The sequence below is a fragment of the Aptenodytes forsteri genome, unplaced genomic scaffold (assembly GCF_000699145.1).
Source record: "Aptenodytes forsteri isolate BGI_AS27 unplaced genomic scaffold, ASM69914v1 Scaffold106, whole genome shotgun sequence".
Classification (NCBI taxonomy): Eukaryota; Metazoa; Chordata; class Aves; order Sphenisciformes; family Spheniscidae; genus Aptenodytes; species Aptenodytes forsteri.
The window spans coordinates 1,596,389-1,608,698 of NW_008794080.1; the positions used below are offsets into that span (position 1 = coordinate 1,596,389).

Genomic DNA, 12,310 nt, shown 5'->3' on the forward strand with positions numbered 1-12,310 from the left:
TTTTTCCCCCACCCACAGTAAGATGTCAAATACAATCTCTTAAATGTCTATTTCTGTGGGTGCAAAGTTTCCTTCTGCATTGTACGTCATTCTTCTAGAGCTATTAAATAAAAGTAATAAACATGACTGGATATACATATCTACTGCCCACTTGAAGTAACATTTCCTATGTTCAGCTTTTGTAACAGTACCTCAAGGGATACCCCACAGAGGCACGGTTTCCAACTGCTGGAAAAATAGTATCACCCGCAAGGAGCGTTTTCTATTACAGCTGAATTGAATGTGTAAAGTTGATAAGAAGGAAAACCCAAACCGCTTCAGCTTTTAACTCTCGGGTCATGTTACTGCAAGTAGTTAAAATTTACCTTTCCTAGATTTGTCGTAGAACACTGCACATACTCAAGGCATCCTACAACTGCAATTACAGCACTGCTCAAGGAGACAAGCACAGGACATGAAAACTGCCCCACAACAGCTACAAAAAAGGCAATAATTCACATACAAGCAAGTCTGGAGATGAGCACTTAGAGCCATCTTTAAATATAAGGAGAAAGGATTCCTTTCAAATGTATTTTATTTGAAGGAAATTATAAATACAACAATAAAACTATTAAAAAAAGCTTAAGATATAAAATAGCAATCCAAAGCACAGTCAGTTTTTCTTAAAAGCTTAAATGATTTTTTGATAGAATTTCCAAACCCAGAAGCACATAAACAGTAGAAGGGGAATTTGTCATTGGAAGGCAGGTGCTCTTATTTTCCATTTCACTACAGATTTCTAAAATGGAGCCACTGATCCCAGATGCACACTATACCGGATGCTTGACCTTCAATTACCTGTACACAAAATTCACACAAAGTAGACAGGTATCATCAAACTTTAATGAAACACACAATGTATCTATACCTGATGGTGTTGGGAATCATCCAGTGTTTTGAAAACCATGGCTACCATCCCATGTGCTCTCAGATGCATTCGGAAGCTGGGCATGGCGCACTTTGTCGCCAAGCTGATTACACTAGAGAAAATTAATTCTGGATTAGAACAACTAAAATGAACACATTTTAAAAAAATGGCAGATAAACAAGTCTACAAAATGTGACTGACCATATACCTCAGACCTCGACAAACTCTGTCAGGATGTTTCTTCTAAAATTTGTATAAGGCAAGTTTGTAATTGGTGAACAGGGCAGCATTTTATTCAACAGTTGCTTACCAGCACCAAACTATGCCTGCTTTATTTTAAGGTTGGCTAAAACCAGGATTTGAAACGGTACCCTGAACTTGCTTCTTTCAAGCAAAAGTTGAAATAATTTCAGATAGTTAAATTGAAAGTAAAGTGTTCATGGACTAAGCACGAAGCTCTGATTTAGAGGCACAAGAGAGCTTACTATGGATCAAGGCATTATCAGAAATTATAAACGTGAGCTTCCATCGCTAGATAACAGTCATCTAAGTGACTGATTAGTCCCGCTTATGCCTGACAATACTTTTACAAAAAACCAAATATTTTTAATATTTATTGCTGCATTTATGGCTGATGGAAATACTATAGATTTCAGGAAAAATCTGACAAATGTATTAGTCTAATCAGTGATCAGCATAACAGTTCTATTTTAAAAATAGAAGTCTTCCCATAGTTTTATTAGCAAGCTGTCTGCCATTTCTAGCACAGTGCAACATATAGACTATTAAAAATACATTGCTTTTAAACGTGGAGTAATGTGGGAGTGATTCTGCAATCAAGTCTTCCATGACTGCTGAGGAATCTTATTATAAAAGATTCATACAGTATCGTCTTTAAAGAACAAGTGGTCTTTCCGTCTCCCATCACAACAGCACCAGTTAGAGCTTACCTATCAGTCTCTGATTCTTTTATGTCTATTCCTATCCTTACACATTGATTTCCTTTGGAAAAATACTTTTCTTTTAATTTGTTAACTGGAAGAAAAAATTTTTATGGTGTTTATACAAGTTACATTCCATGATATAAATTTGGAAAGTAAAAAAGTCAGCTTAAGATCTTAGGAAGCTTGCCATATGAGCAAACTAAGTGCACTCAATACAAAAAACACTCCTAAACTATCATTATGGTATTAATTTATTCTTATCATTATGTACATACAAACTGGATAATAGATTCCTTGTGTTTGTACTCCAGCAACAATATTCATTGCTAATTTTTTAGGAATGTGAAGAATAAATTTTTAAAATAGCTCTCTTAAAAGCGTATAAAGCTTTTTCTCATCCACAGTCAAATCTCAAGTAAAGTGTCCTCAGCATCTGTCTCTGTGGATTCAAGTTTCTCCTTCTCTACCATTTTAGTTTTGCTAAGCAGAGAGAAAAATTTGCAAGTATTTAAAAAAAAAAAAAAAAAAGATTATTACATGGTTACAGAACATCATTCCAATTACTTTTATGTCCAGGGAATGGATACCAATATTAAGCTATAAACTTTTTCAAAGCAAGACTAACATTTTGGATACAATAATGTGTAGCTTGAATATGAATAGTGCAATGAGTAGTTCAAGACAACTTAGGGAAGCTTCCAATTAATTTTGAGGCCACGATACTTGCAGTGGATGCTAGCTATGTTATTTCTCAACAGAAGATAAAGAACAGGTGGTTGGAGTTAAACACTACCCCCATATTACATTAGTTCTAGATTATAGCCAGCAAACTTTCCAGTCTTAGGGATTTTTTTTTAGAATTGAATTTTGCATTAAAAAACAGAACAGACATCACACATAAGATTGCACTAAACAAAGAAAAGTTATCAGAAAATCTTTTTTTTTTTCATTTATAGCAAGGAAAGCAAGTGTGCTGAAGATGTCTCTTACTGTACAATTTTCTATTTCATCTTCCTAGTCATACTAGTTTCGATTATTCACAAATCATCTTGATGATTGTTCTCAATTTTTATTTTTTATAGCAGAAGTGCCAGGTAACTACCCAGACAACATTTTAAAGCACGGTCACTTCATTGATGAATATTTAATTCAATATCTCTTTTACATGTAAGTTCAGTGTTTTATATTAAGATATCTTACCTAAGGCAACGTGTGTTTAGGGGCTGATTGCTCTTCAATCCACTTAGCAAGTACTCAATATCATCTGTGAACTCTTGATTTTCACCAAATTCCACTACATCATTGAAGTGCTTTACATGCTGAACAACAGTGTATAACTGGAAGAGACAAATATTTTGACCTAGGTAAGTTGCTCTTGGGATTGATTATAAGCTTAACAAGTACAGTTTAAAATCTATTCAGTTTTGAGTGCAAGGAAACATTAAGAAGTTAATGAAGGCCATTCAACTATTTAGATAAAAATATTATTTTTAATAGGAAGTTGACACTGTTCCTTCAGTACTTAGGATTACCAATAATTCTTTATCTTAAAAATTTGTTAAGAATACTTACTTCTTTGTCTTCTTTCCTACATTTCAATGCAGTTACTATCTCTTGATAGGGCTGAGTAGGTATTGTCACAGTTTTTATCACTTTGGGAGGTGGTGCAGGAGCCTTAAAAACTCCATCATCTTTATGAATTGCCTCCTTTGAAGATAGCCTTACCTATTAATAAGAAAGTGCTAAAATGGGCAGATGTTTTGAGCATGTAAACATACACTAAATACATCAGGAAACAGTACAGGTGTGCAATTGTCAAACTCACATTTTGGGACTATTTAGTCCTTGCCTTACACTACCAAGATGTACCTAAGCTGTGTGATAATGTACCTACTCTTAAAAAAGTCAGAAATTATATGCATTTTTAAATACAAAATCAGTTCTAAGTAGTGAGAAAAGCTCCAGTGGAATTCTGAAACTAAAAAAAAAAAAAAGGGGGGGGGGGAAGAACTAAACTGGTTCCTTAAGCTTTAGGGTAAGTAAACCAACCAAGTTCAGTGTTTAAAAACAATTAGTTGTTGATACTTACAAGTATCTTACCCTCTTACACTGGAGCTTCCAAGATCGACTAAGTTGGTTGCTATACTGAACCATCATTTAGTACCCTGGTCTGGATACGAGCACAGCATTGAGCAACTACTGTCTCCTGAACTGAAAAACCTCTGTGCCTACTGTTCTCATCTCTAACTACTGGAGGCTACCGCACTACTGTACTCAGGGTGTAGCTATCAGAAAACTGACCTCTTCTACCTGATACTCCAAACTGTATTTCACCTGTAGGTAGAAGACTACCAATATAAAATTTGTAGCACCATAAAAAATTGCCACACAGAGAAATAAGAGAGGCATGGTGCATGCCTCAAACAGGTAGAGTATGCTCTTGTAAATTCATGGTATTCTCTGTACACTGGCCTTATTCGTGTTGTTAATATTTTAGGAACAATGTAGTATAGCATGAAATACAGCAAAACCTATTCTGAACTTACAACAGGTAGTAGAGAACTTGATATTAGGTCTAGAATAACTACTGACAAGTTTCCAGCCATCTCAGGCAAGTATCACAGGTTTCTCCTCAACCTACTCCTCTGTATTAGTTTGAGGCTACTATAAGCTTAAGTGTCAGCTTATCTTCAGATTACTTCTTTGGCACAAATTCAGATGTGAAGACAAACTACAGAAAATAAGGCATACAGGAGAAAGACCTCCAAATGCCAAATTCTAAATGTACAAGTGCCAATGCCAGTGGTCATTTATGCACCCTCAATCTCTAAGTAACATCGTGTATTTAGTTTCCTTACATAGAAAAATGAGAATTTTTTTGAAGTGTGACTGAATAAAATAGAATTAATGTGCGGGCACAGAGGATGCATTAACCGTTACTCACTCCAGGGGATATTTTGAAAGAAAGCCTTCTTGTGCATTGTACATTGACAGTCAAAATTAAAGTATAAGCTAAAACAATCTGCTATATTAACAGAATATTCTTTACATGCTACCTCTACCACTGTGCCGCACTTCAGTATTTGCTCACTTAGGCTCCGGTGGCAAAATGCTAACAAACCACCCTGAAAAGCTGGTTTAGAGCACATACTGGAAGACTCTGGTCTTATCAGTCTGTGAATACAGGAGATCCACTGACACATCTCATTCAAGTCTTGGATAATGGCTTCCCCTTCAAAGCAAATTCCAAGGGAGCTTGGAGAGGCCATAAGAAAGAGTACTTGGCATAAGCGGTTTGCATGCTATGGGTTTCTCACCACAAATCTAAGACAAATTTATCCAGATCTTCAGGTAACAAATTTCTACAGACATTAAAGAGGCAGGATCATCTGCACAGGGATTACTGCTGAACATTTGGATCAAGGCTCATTTATCTTGTAACTCTTAAATCTTAATCATACACACATAAGTCAAGGTTAAAAAAAGTGACTGAAGTAACTTCAGATGTACATCATAACATGAGGAGCAGATAGAAACAAATTCCCTTAACTGGTTTGTTCAGCCAAACCTATGCCATATTCCTGAATATATAAAAATATATTTTGATGGTTCCAGTTACAAAGTGGAAGTTTGACAGAATACAAAACGGCTTGCCTGAATGTGAATGATCCAGACATTTTCCTAGCCTGAAGAGGATATATTCAAAGTCTGTCTGAAAAGACTCAGACAAAATCTGCCCTTAAGTTAGCTATCAGAGTACTTCACAAAAATCAGTGTCAATACAAAGATTCGGTAAGCAACAAAAGCTTCAGTTCAAATGCATGTAATTTAATTTGAGAAAAGGGTTTAGGATAAACCCAGGACTGAAACTTCTGCTCTCTCCTAAAACACTAGTGGTAATGGTTATTTTAAAATGCGTCATCTGCATTTTCCAGGCAGCGCAGTTAACATCGAAGGAAGGCTGTTCAGAATACTGTCAGGATGCAACCAAAACCAACCATAAATCAAAGAGGAGCTAGTATCAGAACACCATGCACAGAGGTGGAATTAAAAAAATAACAAAACTGAAACTGGTGACAACAACAAAAGCGGAAGACTTATCACTGCAAAAATATCTGCTTTCTGATTTTCTGTTATCAGGCAAATACTGCAAGCAAGGCACCAAATGAAATGAAGTTTACTGACAATGTACAATGCTCTCTTAAAATAATCAATAACAATTTTTACACATATACAAGCCCAAGACCCTGGATTCTCAGGGTCTCAAAGAGTTAAAAAACAATTACCTTAAGCCTTCGGAGCAATCACTGATTTTTGAACAAACAAGTTACTTTAAGAACTGTTTTCATCTCTTGCCTACTTTTTGTAGACATGCTTATATTCGATATGTTCATATTAGCATTTCCAGCTGTATACAGAAAATTTTGTTTCTTTCATGGTGTCTGAAGACTCAAGTCAACAATTCACAATACTTTACTCCATTAGAAAGGAAAAATAAATTAAATATCTCTTTTTAAGTTTTTCCTTTTTGACCTGCAGCTTGCTGATTTCTATGGGTATTAGCAGGTCAATCCTAGGGGTTCTCACAGAAGACGAAATGGAGTCCATTGTTAGAAAGCTTAACTTTAGCAGATTAGGGAACATAACTTGAAGCATTTTTTTGAAGCTGTATATTGAAATGATACGGAATATCCCGTTCTAGAGTATTTCCACTGACAATTTCTTTCCTATCGAATACCCAATGGCTCACATCACAAAGTGGACTTCATTCTGAATTACTGTGACATTACCAGATATCAAGAACTTGTGTTTCAAAAAATATTAGTGAATCTTAAAAGGAGATTTACTAAACTTGACAAAAAACCAAACAGTCTACTTACTGGGACACTGGGAGTTTTCAAAGCCGGTGGTGCTGGCAGAGCCTCTGATTCTGGCTGGTTCCAGTGTCTAGCATTATATACAGCTTTTGTGGGAGACTAAAAGATAAAAATAGAAGTTATTTTTTAAGCAAACTTACCATTAGTCTCTATATACTTCAAAAATTACTGTAGCAATAATGTAGCCAAACAAGTAAGATGAGCTTCATTTTTCCCCTTTCTGTATTCCCAGCAACATAAGTTCTCAGTATCGTATATATCAGAAAACCCGAAAGGCTTTGAAGCATCTGATGGTTTTTGAAGACATACAGACCCATTCAAAAGGCAAAAGACATGATGTGTATGTATTTCAAGAATTTTTCAGGTTTTCTACTTTTTAAATTTATTCCAAGACAAAAGGTCTGCAACCTTCCTATAGACAAAAACAGACAGCTATGGGGAAAACCCATGTTAGCAAACACCATGTTAGTAGAAAATATGACTAGTTTAGAATAAAAATGTAGAAATGATGCACACTTTGATGCTTGGAAGAACAGAAAACACTCAAATGAAATGCCTTAATCCATATTAATAAATTAAGAAGCCTTTTTTTTTTTCTTTCTGCTCAAGAATGTGTCAAGGCAAATCAAAATGCATCAAAATTTACTGTCCTTGAATTTTTGGGAAATACAATATAATTCTCAGAGAAAGCAAAGACAGAATTATATTTCTAGCATTTGAGTTTATCAATCTAATTGCATAATAATATTCCAGACTAATATACCATTACAATTTTCACAGTTGCCCAACATGCCATATATTGTGTGAACTGTATAACTACATACCCCCTCACACGCACTCATACAGCATTTTAAATGGGGGGGGGGGATATATTAGGGAAAAAATATTAAAAAAAAAAAGAAGTTGGGCATTAAAAATAATTTTCTGCCAAAATATAATGTATCAACTATTTAAAACAGATACTGGCTCAAGTACAGCCCACAGAGGGGCTACGTGTAGCAAACCTAGCAGTACCAGCTATGGATTGAATGCCATTCTATGAGGTGTAACAAGGTTTTGGCCTGTCAAAAGCTAGAAAGCAGATTTTCTAAGTCAAGAGTTTCTGTATTACTGTTAAAACTCTACTGTGCTGCATCCTTCCATTCTTTACAAGAGAGCCCTGGCTAACAAACTTTCAAAGAATATTAGCAGAATGAAAATCTCAGCTATGAGTTTTCAGAGCCCAAAAGACCCATCAAGCAGTAAATCGTTTTAGTTTCCAGGCAAGAGAAAAGCCTCTTTCCCTCCTACAGTGAGCTTTGGTGCCGTCATAAGAAACTTAACTTAGCTGGATTTTTTAATTATTTTTTAAAGCAGTGCTCACGTACCATTCAGCAACGAGTATACAGTGGCCATCGTCTCAACAGTTTTATCTATTTTCCAAGGAAGCTCTTTTAAAGAGCACATTTTCAGGTGATGGATATACAAAGTCCTTCAGCAGCCACATGTAGCCACCATGGCCACAAGCAGGAGTACCAAAATAAGGTTTTTGATAATTTCAATTTTTAACTTTCCCAAGTAACAGAAGCACTAACTTGCCCAATTTCCTGACAATCTCACCAAGCTCAAGTTGTTAAACTGAGAGGCCAGTTTTAAGTTCACGCTGCTACAGTTATGAGAGGACAGCTCTGTCCACAAATAGGAAGACAGTGTCATATAGATCCTTATTTGAAAAAAGTTAACTGCCGACAAAAATGGTTAAAAGGTTAACTCTCTTTCCTTTGAGTAGCAAATTCTTACCCGGAATGTGACTCGGGGTTTGCCAAGGACAAAGTAGCAACGAAGCTTTTTTTAATCATGAAAGATACAATATTTCACAAATGTCTGTAATGGAAAGAACCACCGACTATTTTCTAGATACTTGCTTTTTTTTTCTTGAATTACTCACAACCATTCCACAAATTATCTCAGTGCATACTTAAGATCGGGAAGAGAGGGTGTACGTTTCTGGGTGCCATGTCCTGGTACACAGGATAATTCAAGGAAATATCGCACTCTATCGAGTAACCAGCATGAAAGTACAGCATATATATCGGGAAGAGAGGGTGTAAGTTTCTGGGTGCCGTGTCCTGGTACACGGGATAATTCAAGGAAATATCGCACTCTATTGAGTAACCAGCATGAAAGTACAGCATATATTTAGTATCAGTTTCAGCTGATGCATAATTCTTCTTAACCTTGCAGGGAAGCTTAACTACTGCAATTCTGACAGCAGTCTACTGCATTACAGCTGCCAGAAGTCCTATTAACATAGGAAATTCTTTATTAATAGTCCCAAATCTCAGTTATAGTTCCAAATAGTATTCTACCCCCGCTTAAAGGATACCAATATATTAATATTCCTGGATTTCCTGTATGGGAGCCACAAGCGGCACAGAACCTTGTCAAGTCTCTGCAACAGCAGTGTCGGGCTCAGCACACCCAGTGGGGAGATGCTGCAGGGAGATGCAACCCCCACAACAGGATTCTAGATTCATGCCATTCTCCTAGCTCGATGCAGAAGCGACGGGGGCACAGACCAAGGCAGGCTCTGCTGCTGCTGCAGGGCTCCCATTTTTATGAAGTTCAAGGGAAGAGCACGCCACACTCGCTGCCTGGGTATGTAAAGCCTCTGCCTGTGCCCCACCTGCGCGTTCCTTTTTCTTCAGGCCTCGTGCTCCGTGACGAACCAAACACAGCCCTTGTCAGGCGCAGGGGGAGCAGGCTCATGCCGGCATTCAAGCTCGTCTTACTCAGTGAGGCAGCAGTTGGGACGGGCCCTTGCTGACCGTGCGACAGGAGTGTCTGCAGTCTTGGCTTTTCAAAATTTAGCACCTCCATTGTATACACATGCATACAGCAAGGAAGCACAGATGACAGAGATCAAGTTCAGTGCTTCAATATAGAGTAAGAACAAAGCATACAAACAGCTGTGCCAGCATCATCAAAAGGTCCACATAGCATTAGTGTGTTTTCTTCAGCAGAGAGCAACAGCTGATAGGTAGGAAAGAATTCAACAGGGCAAACAGATAAAGACAATTCCTTCTAAATACTCAGGGCTCAGAGGCTTACCAAGTCAAAGATGGCATCCTTTTCATTTAACAGTCAAAAATGGGCTTTTCTTCCCTGATTTTCCTTAACCCCTTACTAAATCAAAAGCTAGGGCATCCCAAAGTGTTTTGTGACAAGGCACTTACAGCTTGCTGAGGCACTACCAATGCAATCTAGAAGAAAGCCGCATTTTATGAAATAAATCAAGTAATGCCACCAATAAACGCCTGTTCTATGAGGACGTCTTCATTTAATAGCTCTCTTGTAACAGAACGTAAACTGTAACAGAAAACGGTAATTATTTAAAACCTCAGACACCTATGGAAGGTTAGTTTTAGCCACTATCCCTCGTAATATCTTCCACTTTTAGATCAAAGTAATTTCCCCTGTGATTCCATGCCTTCCCAGTAATATTTCATTAGACAGTAGACACTGCTCCCCAGCATCCTTACCCTCTGGTCCAGTATCCTGTCTCACACTGATTGCACACAGCTCAACCACCAAACACACCTGCAAAAATCCAATGCCGCTTTCCAGAGAAATATGTTTTGATCAGTTCAAACACATTATGCAGAGACTTTGGAGCCTCTCTTACAACCCACATGGACATGGATGTGGCAAATACATCCCTCCTTTACAACCACGTCTTAAAGCAACCTTCACATTTTCCCTTGCAACACAAAACAAAGATGAATTTCCAAAACAATTGCAAAGAAACTGCGCCAATACTGATCAATCAGTAAGCACCGTGTAGACTTGCTTTAGATTACTGTGTGACAGAACTGAAGCCAGGAAAAGTATCAAAGATCAAATGAATGCTAGTGAACAAAGACTTTTCAGAAGGGCTTGATCACAAAAGCAAAGGGGTTGGCTGGTTTGGTTTTGGTGGTTGTTTTTTTTTTTTTTAAGGCAACTCAAATGCTTGTGACAACAAGCCTCCCTGAAGAAGCAACACTGATATTTAAGCAGCAGTGATTTAAGAAACTGACTTTCTCTTAAAGACAGGATAACCTTGCAATTATTCAAAAAATGCAGACTTTTCTTTAAGAATTCTTCCTCTCAAGATTAACTTAGAATAGATGCAAGTGGAAGTACATCTCTCTTTTGAGTTCTGTGTTCTTAAAGCAAGTAAGTTCTGCAATATTAATCAGCTGTAAGAGCTTCTGATGAATAGCAGAAGAGTTTCCTTTTTTCATATGTATAGAACTGACAGCTGTTTACACACAGATAGATGTCTGAAAGAGTGCAAATATTCCAGTGAGGGTATAAAGCATATCGTACTGTGGGACTCTGCATGTGGTTCTGGGGGATGAACTGAGATGCAAAACCAGAACTGACGCCAGGGATTTTACAAAATGCATGGGGCTGTCAGTTTTATAAGATCATCTCCAAATGGCATAAACTATGGGTCATGCTTAACCTCCCATCCCTGAAAGCCTCAAAGCTGAAATTTTCAAGAGTTGGCACTCTGCACATACTGATGCAGCACTGCCTGCCATTCATAGATATAAGAATAGCAGAAAATAAGAGCCAGGGACATGAGTCATGCTGAAAATACTAGCAAAACAAAAGAGACAGCAGCTATTTGCAGGCAAGAATACTTTCCAAGGTAGAAGACAATGGCAAAAGAAAACCCAAAAACATTTTTAACAGATATCCTGATAAATGCATTATTTATATCTGAAGGGCATTTGGCAAGACTGTATGCCAGATGCTCGTCAAAACTACCAGTAAGTTCCAAAAAAACCCAATAAACAAAAATATATTATTATTTACCACTCAGTATTTATAATCATTAAGAGTATTACTCTGTCCTGCATGTCTCACTTTGAACAGGAAAAAGGTAACAAGTATGTTATGCAGCACAGAACTATTCATAATGGCCTGTTTCTTTTGAAAAGGGAAAGGCATGAACATCCATTCAGAGCAAAGAAAAAGAAATTACGCTTCAAAACAGGAAGATGGAATATCAGTTCAGCACAGGCTGAGCTGCGTGTATATAACACAAAAAAGTTAATTTGGACTCCAGATAAGATAGCAGTTTCCAACAGCAGTTAAAAAACAGAAGCAAACCAGGACCAAGTCATTTATCCAGTATTCAAAATGTGAACCGAATCTCCATTATTTGGATCACAGTAGCAGATTAGTGCCAATTAATCACCTCTGGGTGCCGTGGACCACTTAATTGTGAGCTGCTATACCATTTAATGCAGTACACAAAACACATCATGCATGCACATAGCTAGAAAACTACAGGCTGTTGACAAGGTTGAAGAGTAGCAGCAGCAGACAACACAATCATAGAATAGTTTGGGTTGGAAGGGACCTCTAAAGGTCATCTCGTCCAACCCTCCTGCCATGGGCAGGGACATCTTCAACTAGAGCAGGTTGCTCAGAGCCCCGTCCAACCTGGCCTTGAACGTTTCCAGGGATGGGGCATCCACCACCTCACTGGACAACCTGTGCCAGTGCTTCACCACCCTCAGCATAAAAAATTTCTTCCTTATATCTAG

The 12,310-nt window shown here is 37.5% G+C and overlaps 1 protein-coding gene across 3 annotated transcripts in view; it reads right to left on the reverse strand.

The window, feature by feature from the left end:
- Window positions 1-12,310, reverse strand: part of WAPL (WAPL cohesin release factor) — a 155,345-nt gene that overhangs the window by 21,789 nt on the left and 121,246 nt on the right. For 2 of the 3 annotated variants that reach the window (XM_009272398.2, XM_009272408.2), the window contains 4 exons: window positions 6,732-6,827; window positions 3,424-3,576; window positions 3,052-3,188; window positions 908-1,019 (listed from right to left, as the gene is read on the reverse strand). In XM_009272398.2, coding sequence (XP_009270673.1) covers window positions 908-1,019; window positions 3,052-3,188; window positions 3,424-3,576; window positions 6,732-6,827 — 498 coding nt within the window. The remainder of the gene's footprint in view (window positions 1-907; window positions 1,020-3,051; window positions 3,189-3,423; window positions 3,577-6,731; window positions 6,828-12,310) is intronic. The other variant, XM_009272419.2, reaches the window with a different exon arrangement.